We start from the raw sequence: 19,340 nt of genomic DNA, 5'->3' as shown, positions 1-19,340 counted from the left end.
CACTGGTGAATGGTTCGCCGTTTGAAACCTTCTATCGTAGAGCACTTGCTATGATATACCTACCTGGAGAGGGGGTATTTACATTGCGGCGAAGTATTAGATTAGCAGAACATGTATCTAGAGGGAAGTAGAGGGAACATGAAAGAACGTGTTTTGACATGTTGAAAAAAAAAATGAAAAGATAGATTAGCAGCTATACAGGAAGTAGGAAGTCAGATACAGAGAGGTTTTAGTGTGACAGACAGACTGGAGATCTACAGCAAAACCCCTCATACATGTGTGTGTGCTGTGTGTATATATGTGAGTGTGTGTGTGAGTGTGTGTGTGTGTGTGTGTGTTGTTAAGTGAGATACTGATCTTTTCTATGAAGGAGGAATAATGTCTCTCAAGCTACCTCGGAACTGGGACTTCAGTACCCTCAAAGCTGAAACATCTAGAATAGGTAAGTTACTGGATGTTATCCTAAACATTTAGCTATTCTTGGGAGTCATTGCATTTGCGTAAATAGGATAATGTGTTGTTGTATCATCAGTTGCATTGTACACTAGTGCATGTGTGTTACATGCGTCTATGAAGAGGTATAGAGACTGGACCTGTGGGTTTAACGGCCCAGTGCAGTCAAAAATGGGATTTTCTGAAGTAATATTTCCACACTTTGTGGTTGGAATAATAACAATTGCTGTGAAATTGTAAGAATGTAGAAAAAACGCTTAAAATTTCAGCCTGTTTTGGTGGGATGGAGTTTTGGCTTGCCTGGTGATATCACCAGGGAGTACATTAGCTACTTGACCAATAAGAGAGTTCTAAACCTCTCTGCCAATAACAGCAAATGTTCAGTTTTCCCCTCCCCACTCTGACCATTCCCAGAGTCCGTGCAAAATTCTTGCTTGAGAAATGGCTCTTTTCTAAGAAGCTACTTTTGTTTCTTTTTGACCAGTTTAATTTAAAACAATCACATTAAGGTACTTAATTGTTACCCAGAAATGAGTTGATAATGAGATAAAAACAGCTGCATTGGACCTTTAAATTTGATCCATCTGAGTGGGTATGACCCCAAGTCAGAGACTACTATGATGACACACCGAATGCATTTGATGGATCCCTTCTGTCTTCTTCTAATGCTCTTTAAAAGGAAAGTAATCCAAAATAACTGAAAGTAATCAGATTACGTTACTGAGTTTGGGTAAATCCAAAAGTTACGTCAGTGATTACAATTTTGGACAGCTAACTAACTAGTAACTATAATGGATTACATTTACAAAGTAACCCAGCCATCCCTAGACATGAGGTTGACTGTCGCACTGTGTGTGCCAGTGGCATACTGAGAGTGTTTTATTTAGACTGTTGATCTTATACTTGGTTATATTTCTGTGTTAAACTGTGTTTGTGGTCCAGGGCCCTGGCTTACAGAAGGATCATGCACCTGATTACAGCAGGTGTGGTGCACCTATAACTTAACAAAACAGTGCATGAGTGCATTTGAATACATATATAGCCGTTATAGCCTTATATGGCAATGTCATGACTTCATGCTGAAACTGTTAGTGGAATGGTGCAGTTGTCCTCAATCTGTCAGTGAAAACAGTGTGGATACTTCTATTTATGATGAACAGGTTTATGTAGTTTAGTGGATACACATCAGCATTGCTGGGAGACAAGTTACTTGTTATTTCTATGAAAAGAAGTGACTTCGTATGCTACGAGGGCCACCCCTCATAGCCTGGTTCCTCTCTAGGTTTCTTCCTATGTTTCCGGCCTTTCTAGGGAGTTTTTCCTAGCCACCGTGCTTCTGCACCTGCATTGCTTGCTGTTTGGGGTTTTAGGCTGGGTTTCTGTACAGCACTTTGTGATATCAGCTGATGTAAGAAGGGCTTTATACATTGATTGATTGATTTGATTGATTGATTGAATTCTATGGTTGCTTAATTTATCACACGGTATACTTTACCAGTCAGTTACTCACAACCCTGAGAACTTAACCCCAGTCCTCATCTCAAGAAAATGTAGTGCTATAGTTCAGGCAGCAAGGCGTTTCTCATTTTCTCTGTGCCCTTTGGGTACTTTCAGCAGGAAGTTGATGAAATGTCAGAACAGTAGTTGTGACTCTGCAGTGTGTGTGTGTGTGTGTGTGTGTGTGTGTGTGTGTGTGTGTGTGTGTGTGTGTGTGTGTGTGTGTGTGTGTGTGTGTGTGTGTGTGTGTGTGTGTGTGTGTGTGTGTGTGTGTGTGTGTGTGTGTGTGTGTGTGTGTGTGTGTGTGTGTGAGAGTGACTGTGTGAGAAGGCCTGATGACTTCTATAATTCCTCCTACACCTGACTTCTATAATTTCTCCTACACCATGGCTGCCCTCGATTGTTCATCAGAGGATCAAAAGCCATACATGTCAATGGCATTATATGGGGATAAGAAATATGTACACAGAATGAATATGTATAGTCATGCAACTGAATGGGGCCAGTGTGTTCTGTCATTTCAACTGCTGAAGTTAGAACGCTATTCCCTATTTAGTACCCTACTTTTGACCAGGGCCCATGAAGCTCTGGTCAAAAGTAGTGCACTGCATATGGAATCTTGTGCCATTTTAGGACTGGTCTCTAGGGGTTAAATATTCACGTAACTGAGATACTTATTTGGAACTACATGTATTTCTGCTGACTCTTTGTACACTCAATAGGATTGTGCCACGGCCACGCACTTTCAACCCCTCACTATTCCCACTGACGTGAAAGAGCTGGCATTCTTGCAACAAGCTCCGTTTGATTGAGAAGTTGAACATCTTATTCATGCCTCCATTGGGACTTCTGGGTCTAGGAGGTCCCGCGTCCAGTTGAAAAGGTCCTCAAGGGTCTGTGTCCGTCTTTCCTTTTTTCGTGGCGTCTCATACTTCACTGTGTGTGGGCCAGAGGTTCGTCCAGAGTCCTTTGACATGGCCCTCTTCAAGACCAAAGGGTCTGCGTTTTAGGTGGGGGCCTTCAAAGTCATTCCCCCATCGATGCAGTCACTTCCTGTTTATATAGCCAGGCTCGTCTTCTTCTCTTCTTTCATCTGGACGGGGAGATCACGGTGAATTACACAACAAGTGAGCGAACGCTCTCAATCACAATCACACCATCTGTCCGGCGAGCTACAGTACCACCCTGCGTGCCAATCCATGCGTGATTTTTCTCTCTCCATCGTGTGCCACGTAGCCTACAACTCGACCCCCATCTCCAGCCGTTCTTCATACTCTTCCGTTTATCTCTCTCATGCTCTCTTCTGAGATCGTCCACAGACAACTTAGACAGTAAGTCATCATGTTGTTGAGCAATGACTGGCCTGTTAGTAAAGGACAAATGACTCAACCGTGTCTACATTTAGGCCCAGTCGAGACCATGTACTGTGTTATTGTTCCTGTGTTGCCCTTCCCTGTAGTCTATTGCACATGATTGTTGAAGGCACAGTGTATTTGTAGGTCACTATTTCCCTACCGTTGAACAATCACGACTAGAATCTAGAAGCATGCACCTTAAACAGGAAGCTTGGCAGGTCAGACAGGGGCGGCCTGTTTCCTGCCAGGCCACCACTTCTATCTGCCGCAAGTCAGATTGATGCGTGTTCAAAGTAATAAAAGAGGAAGACCTGACTTGACGGATGTTGAGAGCCTTGTTGACGTCCTGGCTGTGTTTAGTGAAGTGTCTCTTAATAAGGCTCTCGTTAACAGTACGGCTGCTCTGTTTGTTTCCACTCCGCGGCAGCGCGGTCTAGGAGTGTGATGCCTGGAGAGGGCAGCCCAGGGTTAGGCTCGCCCGGCTCCACCAGGAGGTCCATGGAGAGGCCTCTGAAGGCTGGCTGGCTGAAGAAGCAGAGGTCCATCGTAAAGAACTGGCAGCTGCGCTACTTTGTGCTGAGAGGAAGCACACTGACCTACCATAAAGACGAGAAGGAGGGGACTGTCCAGGTGAGAGATGAGGTAGAGAAGAAGGCAGATCGGTCTGGGCTCTAGTTATAGCCTTTAACTTTGGCTTTTCCTGATCTGGTCATGTGGTTAGGAAAACCTTCAAGCATCCAAACAACACTACTGCTGTCAATATTCAGTTAACTAACATGTTTCCATCTTTATTGAAGTCCTTCCCTGTGTTTCCTGAAGCCTAGACGTGTATGCGTTGTTTACTAAGATGTCAGTGACAGTCTGTCTCTCTGTCCCCAGGGTGTAATCCAGCTGAGGTTCAGTAAAGTCAACGAACTCCCACAGAATCAAGATGATCCAGGGAAATTCCTCTTTGAGATTATACCACGTAAGCAGAAGACGGTCTCAGTCTGACTCTGTCTCTGTCTCTGTCTCTGTCTCTGTCTCTGTCTCTGTCTCGCTCTCTCTCTCTCTCGCTCGCTCATTCTCTCTCTCTCTCTGTGTTCTCAATTCAATTTAAGGGCTTTATTGGCATGGGAAACATGTGTTAACATTGCCAAAGCAAGTGAGGTAGATAATATATACAGTGAATATATAAAAATTAACAGTAAACATTACACATAGAGAAGTTTCAAAACAATAAAGACATTACAAATGTCATATTATATATATACAGTGTTTTAACAATGTACAAATGGTTAAAGGACACAAGATAAAATAAATAAGCATTAATATGGATTGTATTTACAATGGTGTTTGTTCTTCACTGGTTGCCCTTTTCTCGTGACAACAGGTCACAAATCTTGCTGCTGTGATGGCACACTGTGGAATTTCACCCAGTAGATATGGGAGTTTATCAAAATTGGATTTGTTTTCTAATTCTTTGTGGATCTGTGTAATCTGAGGGAAATATGTCTCTCTAATATGGTCATACATTGGACAGGAGCTTAGGAAGCGCAGCTCAGTTTCCACCTCATTTTGTGGGCAGTGAGCACATAGCCTGTCTTCTCTTGAGAGCCATGTCTGCCTACGGCGGCCTTTCTCAATAGCAAGGTTATGCTCCGTCTGTACATAGTCAAAGCTTTCCTTAATTTTGGGTCAGTCACAGTGGTCAGGTATTCTGCCGCTGTGTACTCTCTGTGTAGGGCCAAATAGCATTCTAGTTTGCTCAGTTTTTTTGTTAATTCTTAGTTCTCTCTCTCTCTCTCTCTCTCTCTCTCTCTCTCTCTCTCTCTCTCTCTCTCTCTCTCTCTCTCTCTCTCTCTCTCTCTCTCTCTGTGTTCTCTCTCTCTCTCTTTCCCTCCATCTCACCATGTCTCTCTCTCTTTCCCTCCATCCCACCATGTCTCTCTCTTGGCTTCATCTCACCATGTCTCTCTCTAGTCCTCCATCTCACCATGTCTCTCTCTAGTCCTCCATCTCACCATGTCTCTCTCTAGTCCTCCATCTCACCATCTCTCTCTCTAGTCCTCCATCTCACCATGTCTCTCTCTTTCCCTCCATCTCACCATGTCGCTCTCTCGCCCTCCATCTCACCTTGTCTCTCTCTTGTCCTCCATCTCTTCATGTCTCTCTCTAGTCCTCCATCTCACCATCTCTCTCTCTTGTCCTCCATTTCACCATGTCTCTCTATCGCCCTCCATCTCACCATGTCTCTCTCTTGCCCTCCATCTCACAATGTCTCTCTCTCGCCCTCCATCTCACAATGTCTCTCTCGCCCTCCATCTCACCATGTCTCTCACTCACCCTCCATCTTACCATGTCTCTCTCTCTCTCACCCTCCATCTCACCATGTCTCTCTCGTGCCCTCCATCTCACCATGTCTCTCTCTCGTCCTCCATCTCACCATGTCTCTCTCTAGTCCTCCATCTCACCATGTCTCTTTCTAGTCCTCCATCTCACCATGTCTCTCTCTTTCCCTCCATCTCACCATGTCGCTCTCTCGCCCTCCATCTCACCTTGTCTCTCTCTTGTCCTCCATCTCTTCATGTCTCTCTCTAGTCCTCCATCTCACCATCTCTCTCTCTAGTCCTCCATCTCACCATGTCTCTCTCTTTCCCTCCATCTCACCATGTCGCTCTCTCGCCCTCCATCTCACCTTGTCTCTCTCTTGTCCTCCATCTCTTCATGTCTCTCTCTAGTCCTCCATCTCACCATCTCTCTCTCTTGTCCTCCATTTCACCATGTCTCTCTATCGCCCTCCATCTCACCATGTCTCTCTCTTGCCCTCCATCTCACAATGTCTCTCTCTCGCCCTCCATCTCACAATGTCTCTCTCGCCCTCCATCTCACCATGTCTCTCACTCGCCCTCCATCTTACCATGTCTCTCTCTCTCTCACCCTCCATATCACAATGTCTCTCTCTCGCCCTCCATCTCACAATGTCTCTCTCGCCCTCCATCTCACCATGTCTCTCACTCGCCCTCCATCTTACCATGTCTCTCTCTCTCTCGCCCTCCATCTTACCATGTCTCTCTCTCGCCCTCCACCTCACCATGTCTCTCTCTCAGCCTCCACCTCACCATGTCTCTCTCTTGTCTCTCTGTTGAGAGAGGGATGAAAGATATACCTTTCAATCTATGTATGATGTATCCCAGTATGTTGGAGAGTCATACCCTCTCTGTATTCCAGGCAGCAGTGGTGATCGGGAGCGGCACCCGTACGTCCTCATGGCCAACTCCCACAGTGAGATGGAGGAGTGGGTCCGCACGCTGCGCAGGGTGGTTGGATCACCCTCTAGTGGAGGTACAGATAGTTTAGAGTTTTCCCTGACCAAGGGACCTGACCAGGAACAAAACATATAACTAGGACCCACAATAGGTTTTTCCTGGTCAGGTCACATGGTCAGGAAAAAGCGGGTCTCTAGTCATCTGAACTTATTTACTTGACTTTTGGTACAAGGACTCTTTTTCGAATTGTCCTCGGGCCCATGACATAAAGCCGCAACCCATGAGGATCTAGCCACAAACTTGAAAAACCCTGTCTCTGATTCTCCAGTTTGGTCTGTGACTTACTCTAACCGCTCTCCTTCCCTCTCAGCAATATTTGGCAAGGGCCTGGGTGATACGGTAACCTACGAGCAGCGATTCGGCCCCCACATGGTGCCCATCCTGGTGCAAAAGTGTGCAGAGTTCATCAGAGAACACGGACTAAGCGAGGAAGGCATCTTCAGACTGCCGGGACAAGACAACACAGTCAAACAGTTCAGGGACGCGTTCAACGCCGGAGAGAGACCTTCCTTCCCAATGTGAGACGCCTCAGCGCTAAACTAAGCTAAGCTAACTTACATAAGAGCGTTTGAAGGAACGTTCAAGGGCGCCAACGTACAAACAAGACAATTATTACGCCCTTTTTATACAAACTGAAATCCCGTTTGCTTCTTTTCTAAAGGTTGCATAGTAAGATGAGAGAGATGCAGTGAGGATGATAGTACAGAGATGCCTGATACACTTTTCTGCTGTTAGTGCTCTGTGGCTTACACCACATCCTGTCCTAGTAGACAGAGAAAGACAGTTTTACAAGAACCTTCTCCCCACGCGGAACTCTCTATTGTGACACATTTGTTGAAAAGGGGGACAAACTGATTTGTAGCTGGATTCAACACAAAATAGAAATACACTCAGCACAACTGTATGTTTTTTGTGTGTGTGTGTGTGTGCATGTGCATGTGTATGCATGTGTGTGCACGTGCGACTGTGTGTGGGTGTGCTCGTGCACTGTTCCTGACTGTTTTGTGCCTTGCAGTGACACAGATGTCCACACGGTGGCGTCGCTGCTCAAGCTGTACCTGCGGGAGCTGCCTGAGCCGGTGGTGCCTTGGACACAGTACCAAGACTTCCTGGACTGCAGCCCCATGCTGGACCCCAACAGTGCTGCAGTAGGAACTAATATTTACTTCAATAAAGAAGTTAGCCAAATATTCTTAGAAATCAACATGTCCCCTAGGCTACAATTTGTGATTTAGCTCTATATCTGTCCACGGTGCCAAAATGAGTATGTACTGAGTCAAAGTGTTGTGACTTCCTTTAATGATGACCGTAGCCAAATGTTCATGGGCATTTTCTTTCCTCTCACAATCATTTGTAATTTAGCTATATTTCTATCAACTGTGCCAAAATGACTACATGCAGGCCTGCTGAGTAAGAGTGTGTTTAGTTGAACTTTGTATATTCCAACTCACTTTCCACCCAGGGTCGTGAGAGACTGGAGAAGCAGATCAGCCTCCTTCCTAGAGCCAACTACAACCTCCTCAGCTACATTTGCAGGTGAGCTTATACTTACACAATCACACATCAGGGTAGGGAATATTCAATTGAATGACATATCATAGAACCTATTGACGAACGAGCTTCTATTGAAACATTTGAAAAGCAATTTGATTACTACCCCGTAATGATTAGTCTACAGCTTTCGCTCACACAGCATTTTGTGTTTGACCCCCAAAAAATAAAAGCATCTGCATGGTGAGTGATTCTAAGTCCTAACTAGGGCACGTTACAAGGTATAATTTGGTACTCACCCTGTGTGACTTTGCTGTCTAAACTGTGAACTGTGTCTGTGAAAGGTTCTTATTTGAAGTGCAGCAGAACTCCAAGGTGAACAAGATGAGTGTTGAAAACCTGGCCACGGTCATTGGGATCAACCTGCTCAAGCCCCAGATTGAGGACCCCATCACCATGATGAAGGGTGAGACCAGACCACGTGGGCTTAAGAAACTGCAGTGTGAAACCCGGGTTGACGTTAATTCCATTTCAATTCCAGTCGATTCAGAAAGGAAACCAAATTCGAATTCCAGCATTTCCTCATTGAAAAACATTGGAAAGGATTTGAATTTCAGTGTACTTCCTGAATTGACTGGAATTGACATGATTTTGACCCCAACCCTGGTGTGAAAAGGCCTTTAGTGCATGCTGTGACGGGGTGTAATTGTCATTATCAGCACGCAGTAGGCCTATGCCTTTATTTTGAAAGTCATACCTTTATTTTGACATACTGCTGCTTGACGCAATGACAAACTGACCTTACTGTACAGTTTGATTATTTATGAAATGAAGATGCATAGATACGGTATCATTTATGTCAACAAATGGTTTCTGTATCCTCGTTCCCTTTCAGATCTGTCTTTTGTATGAACCGACTGTGCGCTTGGCTGTGTCTCTCCTCACAGGTACTCCTCAGATCCAGAAGCTGATGACAGTGATGATCAGGCAGCACGAGGCTCTGTTCCCTCCGTCTAAAGACGTGGCTCCTTCACCCCCCATCGAGAAGAGTGACAAGAAGACGAACAGCGCTCCACGCAGCTTTGTGGGCTGGGAGTCTGCTGAGGTAACAACATCACACAATCATTTTCAACGCAGCCCACAGGGCTCTGGTCAAAAGCGGTGCGCTATAAAGGGAATAGAGTACTATTTGGGACGCAACCTTAAAGAGGTTCTTCTCTTATTTCATACCGGGAACGTGGTACAACACATGCACAATTAAAGGAGCAATACAGTGAGTACACCAAACATTAGGAACACCTTCTTGATGCGCACGGGACAATTTCAGAGCGAAAAACCCAACAGCGTTGCAGTTCTTGACACAAACTGGTGCATCTGACACCTACTACCATGCCCTGCTCAAAGGCACTTAGATCTTGTGTCTTGACCATTCACCCTCTCAATGTATACTCCGTGTATATTATGATGCATTATTATATCAGTAAGCATTGCATAGCTACACTTCTGTAAATGTTAATGTGTGTTGCAGTGGGTAAGAACACTTTAAACAAAGCTTGATTCAATTTCAGAATGTTTTGGAGAAGAAATTGATATCTCTCTCTCATTTTAGTTCTGTGCTCTAAATCCATTCTGTCTGTCCTTGCAGTGTTCGGGGTCTCTGTCCGAGTCTCCAGAGGAGGAAGAGGACACAGACACACTGGGGCCAGATCCAGTGACCATCTCCATCCCCCAGGCAGGGCCCCAGCAGCCCCACGCCCCCTCTTCATCCTCAGCCTTGGACCCCTGGTCCGGGAGCCCCCGCAAACGCACCCAGACCCTGCCAACCCTGAACTGCCCAGTCCCCGGGATGGCCGGCAAGCTGGAGGCCATAAAGTGCTGGAGCCACATCAATGAGTGCAGCGAGGAGAAAGGGGAGAAGGGGGAGAAGACTCTCTCAGAGGACATCTTTAAGATCCTGGACTTACAGAGGACCTCTCTGTTCGGAGAGGTCCAGACGAAGGACGGGGAGGACAGAGGGACGGCCAGGAGAGGAAGTGACATCACAGTCACCTATGATGAAATCACAGTCCCCTATTCCAAACCCAGCAGGGACCACCAGCGGAAGTCTCAGCCAGCGACCCCTGAGAAGAAGACAGAGGCCAGAAGAGCTGGGGTTTCATCTTCAGCCCAGCAATCAGACAGTAAGGTTGAACAGCAGGAGGACAGACCGGGAGACACAGAGCACCTCGTTACCAGGTCTGTATTATGGAATACTGTCTCTTTCCCAAATGACAATCTACTCCCTATATAGTGCACTACTTTGACTAGGGCTATAGGGAATAGGGTGTCCTTTAGAATGCGGAATACTATTTTATTGGAAAGGACACGATGTCAACACAAGTGTACTGTACTCTGCATTCATAAATGCAATCTCTCTCCCTCTCCTCTCCCCTCCCATGCAGCCTGCAGCAGAGGAACAGAGAGCTGAGTGCCACAGTAGCGGAGCTGCAGTCGGCCCTGGATACAGAGAAGCGCTGTGTGTCCACTCTGGAGATCCGGCTGAGGAACACAGAACGCAGCCGAGACGAGGCCCAGAGACGCAACCAGGAGCTGGACCAGGAGATACAGCAGTTCCTCTCCAGAGAACCAGGAAGACCAACTTAGAACCACAAAGGGGCCAACCTAGATCCAGTAGTTCCCCACCAGAGAACCACGAGGGCCAACCTAGAACCCAGAACTGCCTTTACCCTTAAGTTATCAAAGAGATCCCTCAATACAGTATATGGATATTTAACATAGAGATCTATTAACAAGGGAGAGAGAGGTAGAGAGTCAGTCTCTTGGCCAGAGCTGTAACCCTGGCTGGGACCTGAAAAATGTTGCTAGCTTGTCAAGTTTGTTTGGTGGGAAAAACCATGTATAAACTCTTTATCTAAAGCAGATGTTGACTACACTTCACATTCATAGACATACAATGAGGATTGCTGCAAATGTATGTAAATGGCCTTTGCTTGGTGTAGCTGATTATGGACGTGATGTGTGTATTATCCTATAAAATGCTGATGGCTACTGACCATGCAGGGGCTGTTACACTTCTATTGTTGGATAACTTACAGCATGTAAATGCAATAGCTATTGGTGCACAGTGTCCAGGTTAAGATCATGTCCAGGACACTTGGACTATAATGTACTGTATTAGTATGGATGCGGATTCAATTCATCGCGCAGAGCGCTGGACAGCCAACAATACGGCTTTTAAAGGCATTTTGCTGCGCATGTCGGCTCAATTGTTAAGGTCCGAATCATGTTTAAATTTCTTTGATCAGCAAATTAATAAAGAAGAACAGATTAAGTTGACTGACCAACAATCTGCACAGTTTGTCATTATTATGGTTGAACTACAACCTTTTAAGGGGGATTGCATGTGATATGTGTAAATATGCACGTGAGATAGAGAGAGACAGAAAGAATGAATGAGATCAGGGCCAAAGAGAATGTCGTCACACACTGAAGGGGTCAGAAGAAAGATAGTGTAAGGCCAGTGGGAAAATGGCTGGAATGTGTGCGCATGTGTGTGCGTGCGCGTGTGTGCACGTCTGTTTGTGCATTCTGTGTGTGTGCGTGTGTGAGCACGTTTGTTCGGGCATGTCTGTGCTTGTGAGAAAAACAGGGAGCTAGTGAAAGTGGGACACTGGTGTTATCAAGCATTCTTCAGCATTGCAGGAAGATTGAAGAGAGATGGGGACTGGCGGTGTACAAAGGAGGCATTGCGTAAAAGGGACCGCATGGGGAGATAACGGCATGTCTGTCAACTGTCACCCTGGAAGATGGGTAACAGGGGGGGGGGGGGGTGATCCTGTTCCCTCCCATGTCATCTCCTCCTCACTATCAAGAATGTATCTTTGCAGGTCACTGTCAGAGACTCGGGAATGAGGACCCCTGAATTAATGTGGAAACAAACAGTAGCATCCATACAGATTCTAAAAGTGCAGTTAAATTATACGTCCAAATTGAGAATCTGGAATTGGCGGTAAGATTAATGAATCTAGCGGAGTCCATCTTTAAAGGAAAATCTGAGATGACGAGGTGTTATGATGAGGTATTGAGGGGATTCTCAGGTTTTGGAATCCCTCATTAAAATACCGTTCGTGCCTTCATCTTAAAAAGAGAGGGAAAGAAAAGAGAGAGTGGGCACGTGACTTTAAAGGGGAGGTTAGTGTAGATTACTCCTCTGGTCATTGGTCAGTGGAGATGTGTTCTAGCTTGAGCCATCCAGGTTCTAGTTCCATTGTCACCTTTGACTCCATGCTGTCTCCCTAATCACAGTGGAATGTAAGGAGACTAGTCTGCCCTTACAAAGCATGGAGTCTGCTCTTGCAAAGCCCTCTCCCTCCTGCACTCCATTCTGGGCTGTGGAATCTGGACTAAAGCTGACCTCAGAACCGCTGTACTGATGTCTGACGGACATGTGAGGGCATAGCACAGAGCACACTGGAAACTGTACGTCTTGGCTCCTGTGCATTCAATGGGCAGTTGGGCCTCTTGGTCAGACATTCAGACAGAGATAATCCATTTGAAACACTCCAGTGACATCTGCAACGTGTTCGCCAACTAAAAGAGGAAGTGCACTTAAGTGCTGCAAACTTTGAAACACAAGTGGGTAATGAGTAGATTATGGAAAAGTTGTGTTGTGTGGTCGACTTTGTTTCCACAACAGACGAAGACATAATTTAAATTCTTGCTCTCATAATACAACTTTTTTTTCTCCAACTGAAATAAATGCTTTTCAAGTTTTTATTTTGAACTATTACAACTTATGTCATAAAATACTAATGAAATGCACGGTCATCTGCGCAGTGCTGTTCTCATCAGCTGATCTCAATTGGTTTGTTATGTGCTCTCCAGACTTGCAGAAGTCCATCATTTCTCATCACTGCCCATTACATCTCACACCTCATTACATTTCAATTTAATTTGGGAAGGCACTGTCCAACAGACATATCATGTAGCATTCAACATCAATAGACCCTTTATGGATTTTGTCAAAAACAAATGGTCAATGGAGCAAATTCCTGTTTCCGCAGTTCCCCCATTTACCAAACAAATAAACACATGAACAATCTCATCTTTGCCTGGTGCTCCGACACAAAACAAAATATCCCTTTTACAAGGAACAGGCTACAGGACATTGTTTACAAAGTCCTCATTAAGGAAGTGGTGAGATAACACACACACACACACACACACACACACACACACACACACACACACACACACACACACACACACACACACACACACACACACACACACACACACACACACACACACACACACACACACACACACACACACACACACACACACACACACACACACACACACACACACACGCACACAGGGACACAAACACTGAGAAATGCAGAGCTTACCATATCATAGATAACAGACAGAAAGAAAGAGAGCTTACCATATCTAGATAACAGAGAGAGAGAGAGAGAGAGAGAGAGAGAGAGAGAGAGAGAGAGAGAGAGAGAAGCGAGAGAACAGAGGGAGAAACTGAGAGAAAAAACACAAGGGATGCCTCCTTTGGACACAGCAAAGCCACCCTCTAGCTGGGACTCCAACTCTTTAGAAAACAACATCAAAAGGTGTGCATTAGGATAAATGGTGTGAGATCTGGAATGAGAGTCGTTTATCAGGGTTCTACACATTCAGCAAGAGGAACACACAGGGAGAGCTACAGAACACAGACCTCCTCACTGGTCAACTCCAGGGGTCAACCGAACCTTTTGAGTCACCAGAGAACCGACAACCACCCGGATCAGCAAGAGAAAAACACGGTTGTTGTTTCTCACCCTTCATCAAGCTGAATCCAACCTCCAGTGGACCATTGGATTAACACATTTGATAGATATAATTCTGTTTAATCTCAACATTGGATAGTCCCTGTGGATATACCATACAACACAAGAACAGTCCTCTCCATGGCGGACAATGGGCTCTCCAGGTTAGAGGCTACCTCTATCACCAGGACCCCCTTCCCCCTGCTCCCCTTGCTGCTCCTGATGTGGCCCCTGTCTGGGCAGGGCAGCCCTATCTCCCTGGCCCCAGAGAGACATCGCCCTGCTCCAGGTCTGGGAGACGGCCACGGGGGCGTCATAGACCCATCTCTGTTGGAGCAGGACAGGGACGTGGACATGCAGAGCCTGCTGGAGAGCTTCCGGACCTTCAATTTGTCTGGCCTGGGCCCTCCTGCCCAGGCACCTGGCAGTGTCCGTGTGGAGCCGCCCGAGTACATGATGGAGCTGTACAACCGCTTCGCCAACGACCACACCGCCATGCCCACCGCCAACATCATCCGCAGCTTCAAGAACGAAGGTAGAGAGCCACTATACTGTACTCTGTATCCTTATGCCGTACTAGCTTCACATTATGCTGTGGTGTTCTTTGCTTTGGAATTTTTGTAATTAAAGTACTGTAAGCCCTTTATCCCTGTGTAATGAGAGTATTAATATCAGAACTGTTCATCAGAAATGTATTATGTATCAAAATGTACCTGTAGAAGGTCAACATGCATAGTGTAAAAACAATTAAGTATAATTTATGCATTTTCATTTATGTTTGTTTTTCATCTTACAAATACTGTAGCACCTTACATTTTTGAGAGTCTGCACTGTGCAAAAAAAAGAAGAAAAGTGTTTTATTTATTTGGACAAGAATATGAAACTGAATTTCTCATTATTCATTTATATTTTTTTACAATAATATATTCATTCAACTTGATCTAGTTTAATGTTAATTGGGATGCTAAATTGCCTCAGAAGTGTTTTGGACAAAATCTTGGCTTTTGCTGTACTGTCAATTCTGCAGTGTATTCAAAGCATCAACATGGAGAACTACTGATTAATTAACAGCGTTTATCTCTGTGTATTCCTCTCCCCCAGACTTGTCTCCCTGCAGTTTGGATAGTAGAGGGGTGAGACAACACCCTCTGCTCTTCAACGTATCCATACCCCACACTGAGCGTATCACCGCAGCAGAGCTGCGTCTCTATACTTTGGTCCAGACCGATCGCAACCTCTACGCTGGGGTCGACCGCAAGGTGACCATCTACGAGCTGGAGCAGCAGGACAGAACTGGAGAGGACAACAGAACAGCGAAGGACACCGAGAGAGGAGGAGCAGGAGGAAGAGGTGGAGGACGGGAGGCGTTAGTAGAGCTGGCATCACGGCAGGTCTATGGTACTGATAACGGCTGGGAGGCCTTTGACCTAACTGCTGCCGTGCAACACTGGCGCAAGTCAGAGTACAGCACCACCCACAGGCTGGAGGTCCACATAGCAAGCCTGACTTCCGAGGGGGAAAGAGGGCCGACACTAGCAGACGGTAAGGGAGAAGGAGAGGGGAGGAGGATACTCAAAGAAGTCATGGAGATAGACACCAGCCCAGATGACAAACACAAACCCCTGATGATTATCTTCTCTGACGACCAGAGCGGTGATCACCGCGATGACAAGCGGGAGCTGAACGAGATGATTGGACACGAGACCTCAGAAGCGGTGCTTCAGGGTGACCTGGAGCTGAATAGGCTGTGGGGGGAGCTGGGCCGGGCGGGCGAGGAAGATGAGAAGGAGCAGGACGAAGAGGCCCTGCTCCAGATGCGCTCCAATCTGATCTATGACACGGCCTCCAGAATCCGCCGCAACGCCAAGGTCAACCAGTGTAAGAAGCAGTCGCTGTACGTGGAGTTTAAAGACATCGGCTGGGACAGCTGGATCCTAGCGCCTGCCGGGTACGAGGCCTTTGAGTGCAGTGGCATCTGCACATACCCGCTGACCAAACACGTGACGCCCACCAAGCACGCCATCGTCCAGACACTGGTGAGCATGAAGAGCCCACAGAAGGTGACACGGGCCTGCTGCGTGCCCACCAAGCTGGATCCCATCTCCCTGCTTTACATGGATGACACCGGAGTAGTCACGTACAAGTATAAGTTTGAGGGCATGGTGGTGGCAGAGTGTGGCTGCAGATAGCTAGTCCACCCTGCTGTTCATATGGACACGGAGAGAGACATTCGTGAAGAGAAATGACAGGGTGAGGCTGGAACAAAGCAAAGACTACATTTTTTAAAGCAGGATTGGTATTAGAATAGATGGACTCTGAAATGAATCAAGAATCACCGTTGAGAACAGTTGACAAGAAAAACAGCTATGACATGTATGTGTATATAAGATGGATCTAAACTAAATAGTTTGTACATTGTGTATGTATATTTTGTATTTCAGGAAAATGTATATTTTGTTTTGTACAGTAAAATATCTATGATACCAATTCATAATTCTGTAATAGAATCAGTTGGATGCCATTTGAAGCTAAATAACACATTTGGAATTTGCTAAAGAATTTGAGGAAAAAAGTTTGGACCTTTAGAAATAAACTATCCTTAGGTCTCTCAAAGGGTTCCGGCAATATAGCAACCAACCATACAGTGATGTCCAATAGGCCTAGCTGGTGGGACCACATGGGGTTTTCCACAGTTAGCTCTCCACTGACATCGATCTCCTGTCTTCCTCTCCACTTATCTCTGTTTTCCCCCTCCCTAGACGCTAGCACTAATCCACACCTCATTTAGCATGTCTCCCTAACAGCAACAGGCCTCCCAGGGGAAATACAAACCTGACTGGACTGGACTTCTGGTAAGGGCCTGCCCTCATCCTCATCCCCACCACCTCCCCCTGGCATTTAGGACAGTGGGCTGAGGTCAGGGCAGCAGTTATGGTGGGCTGGGTTATCACCCTCGAGCCCTCACCCACCTTCCCACATCGGCCTCAGAGTCAGTCACATGCCGTGCGAGCCACTTTCTCCCACTCCTCCGCACCGTGCCGATAAGGAGGTGTTGGCGGTGAGAAACATGTGCTCCACCACTCAGGACTGGAGGTGCTGGGGGAGCGGAGGGGGGAGGAGAGGGGGGGATGGCCTGTCAAGATTCCATGGTTACTAATAGAAACAGATTCTACAGGCTCAACTCACTGACCTACCCCCATCATGTGCCCCCTCCAACCTCCTCTCCCTCCCTTTGTGTCTTTACCTTCCATACATCCCTCTCCTCCTGGCCCTGAAATCCTTCACGTTTAAGGAAAAGATTTCCATATATTTGGCCTGTTATCATGGACAGGCTGAGAAGATGAGTGGAGAGTATGGCACTTCATGTCTCTCCTCTCCTCCCCTCCCCTGAGAGTCCTGTGTGGAGTCCTCTCTTGTTGTTCTGTGTTCTTGTAATACAAATGGAATACAGTTCTCTGCTGCTTGGGTAACGTGAAAGCCTATTTATTGATTAATTTATTGATTTTACTATGACAAGTAGGTGATTATGTAAAATTGTACAACATGGATATGCATACAGAGGGTGAACATACAGTACATACCCTGACCATATTGTAGAATATGTCTTTAATTTATAAATATTTTATGAATATTATATTTTGTTACCTGTTGTTGTGGTTCCTTTGTGAATCGTTTTGTAAAATACTGAAGAGGCAAAACTTAAACTTAGTGTGCATAGGCTTCACAAATCATTATATTTTCATACAATGAATACTTTAAAAAAGGACTATTGTACATATATTATCATAATAATATCTGTATCGGAAACCATAATTAATTTCTCTCCTGGCCCCGGCAACTATAAACAGGTTGCAAAACTGAACCTCCCTACTAGGCCTAATTATCTTTAGAAAAGAGCCCAGTTAGCACATTTGGTTCCTTGTAAGTTGCGGGAATGTATGTTTTTGGTTTCCTGACCAGTAAAACTGAAAGATTTTTAAACGTTCTGAGAACAGAAGTGAAAATGTTGCCTGTTCGGGCAACTTTTATTTTTATGTTGCAGGGAGGTTCAGATAATATTTTACTCTGGTTATTTGAAGGTTTTCCTGGGAAAGGTTTTATTAGCGTTCTGAGAACGGAAATTATAGGTTGTTCGGAGGCTTTTGAATCATTTCCTTAACGTTTCTCACTTTTAATAACACTGGTAACTTATTTTGGATGAACTTTTTAGAACCACAAGCACAGATAGGACACATGGAAATGAATTTCCTGAGGTATTAATCATGCAAACACATTTATTTTGTATTGTGACACGTCATCAGTGCGATTCAAACCTATCTTCTGCTGCGGCACCAGGCTGGAGCTAGCATGCCATGTTTGAACTATTAGGAAACGTTCTATTGAAATACCAAGAAAGAAAGAAAAACGATTTTTATGTTAAGTTCCTTATATGTGCTGAGAATGTGCTAAAGCCAAGGAATTATCCTGCACCATTCTCAGAAAGTTGTGGGAAGGTTGTATGCAAAATAACCACAGGACAACCATGCTCTCACCAGGCTTTAAGAAACATGGTTCTCAGAACATTATGTGCTAGCTGGGGGGGCTTTCCGGGCTGGGGGTATGACTAGGATGCATAACTCCGAGGTTAGGACTGTTGTGTACCATAGTATCAGCTCACAGGCCATAGTTTACACACGTCACACAAACACAGTGGGAAACTGACTGGAAGCCCAGCTAATGAACACAATGGATGGTCTTCCTGATGATCTGCCTGCTGCTCGCTATAACAAACTGCAGATGCAGACAGCTGCTTTGGATGGAAAACCTGTTCTTCACCTTTTTTTTTGAGAGCTAAAAAAAATGGAGAAAAATGAACTATAAACATGTTTCCTTCACTTCCAATGCTCTTCCAAAAACATGCCTGATGGACTTATATCAACAACAGCAGCAGCAGTGCCAAGGAATGTTGACACTACACATAGTGAATGTAAATAAAAAGCATGTGCTCCAAAACACTGTGTAAAGATGCATGACTTTTACTTGGTAGACTGTAGTAGTAGGCTGTAGTAGTAGGCTGTAGTAGTAGGGCGTGGTAGTAGGCTGTAGTAGTAGGCTGTAGTAGTAGGCTGTAGTAGTAGGGCGTGGTAGTAGGCTGTAGTAGTAGAATGTAGCAGTAGGATATAGCTGTATGATGTACTAGTAGGATGTAGTATTAGGCTGTAGTAGTAGGAAGTAGTAGGACGTGGTAGTAGCCTGTAGTAGTAGGATGTAGCAGTGGGATATAGTAGTAGACTGTAGTAGTAGGAAGTAGCAGTGGGATATAGTAGTAGACTGTAGTAGTAGGAAGTAGTAGGACGTGGTAGTAGCCTGTCGTAATAGAATGTAGCAGTGGGATATAGTAGTAGACTGTAGTAGTAGGAAGTAGTAGGACG

General features: G+C 45.5%; 2 protein-coding genes across 4 annotated transcripts; both read left to right on the top strand.

Moving 5' to 3' along the window:
* Nucleotides 1-11,445, top strand: LOC124034159 (rho GTPase-activating protein 25-like). 3 transcript variants are annotated; one of them, XM_046346950.1, is made up of 11 exons: nucleotides 1-442; nucleotides 3,743-3,947; nucleotides 4,185-4,272; nucleotides 6,516-6,629; nucleotides 6,924-7,131; nucleotides 7,629-7,761; nucleotides 8,076-8,149; nucleotides 8,449-8,570; nucleotides 9,052-9,209; nucleotides 9,750-10,339; nucleotides 10,546-11,445. In XM_046346950.1, exons 2-11 carry the CDS (start codon nucleotides 3,750-3,752, stop codon nucleotides 10,745-10,747), a joined length of 1,887 nt encoding a protein of 628 aa, XP_046202906.1. In that variant the 5' UTR covers nucleotides 1-442; nucleotides 3,743-3,749; the 3' UTR covers nucleotides 10,748-11,445. The 3 variants fall into 3 exon arrangements, with proteins under 3 accessions (XP_046202906.1, XP_046202904.1, XP_046202905.1); XM_046346948.1 differs by having other exon boundaries at nucleotides 3,733-3,947; XM_046346949.1 differs by having other exon boundaries at nucleotides 3-442; nucleotides 3,733-3,935.
* A 2,227-nt stretch (nucleotides 11,446-13,672) lies between these two features.
* Nucleotides 13,673-17,016, top strand: bmp10 (bone morphogenetic protein 10). The gene is made up of 2 exons (XM_046345234.1): nucleotides 13,673-14,464; nucleotides 15,031-17,016. The coding sequence occupies exons 1-2, from the start codon at nucleotides 14,071-14,073 to the stop codon at nucleotides 16,116-16,118; spliced, it is 1,482 nt and encodes a 493-aa protein (XP_046201190.1). The 5' UTR covers nucleotides 13,673-14,070; the 3' UTR covers nucleotides 16,119-17,016.
* Nucleotides 17,017-19,340: the final 2,324 nt, after the last annotated feature.

The sequence above is a fragment of the Oncorhynchus gorbuscha genome, linkage group LG04 (genome assembly GCF_021184085.1).
Source record: "Oncorhynchus gorbuscha isolate QuinsamMale2020 ecotype Even-year linkage group LG04, OgorEven_v1.0, whole genome shotgun sequence".
NCBI lineage: Eukaryota > Metazoa > Chordata > Actinopteri > Salmoniformes > Salmonidae > Oncorhynchus > Oncorhynchus gorbuscha.
This window is presented reverse-complemented; position numbering and strand designations above follow the sequence as displayed.

Coding starts and splice junctions, on each gene's coding strand:
- LOC124034159 (XM_046346948.1), top strand. CDS start 379: ATGTCTCTCAAGCTACCTCGGAACTGGGACTTCAGTACCCTCAAAGCT. Junction 7,132..7,628: donor GAGAGACCTTCCTTCCCAAT/GTGAGACGCCTC, acceptor TGTGCCTTGCAG/TGACACAGATGTCCACACGG. Junction 10,340..10,545: donor ACAGAGCACCTCGTTACCAG/GTCTGTATTATG, acceptor CCTCCCATGCAG/CCTGCAGCAGAGGAACAGAG.
- bmp10 (XM_046345234.1), top strand. CDS start 14,071: ATGGCGGACAATGGGCTCTCCAGGTTAGAGGCTACCTCTATCACCAGG. Junction 14,465..15,030: donor CCGCAGCTTCAAGAACGAAG/GTAGAGAGCCAC, acceptor CCTCTCCCCCAG/ACTTGTCTCCCTGCAGTTTG.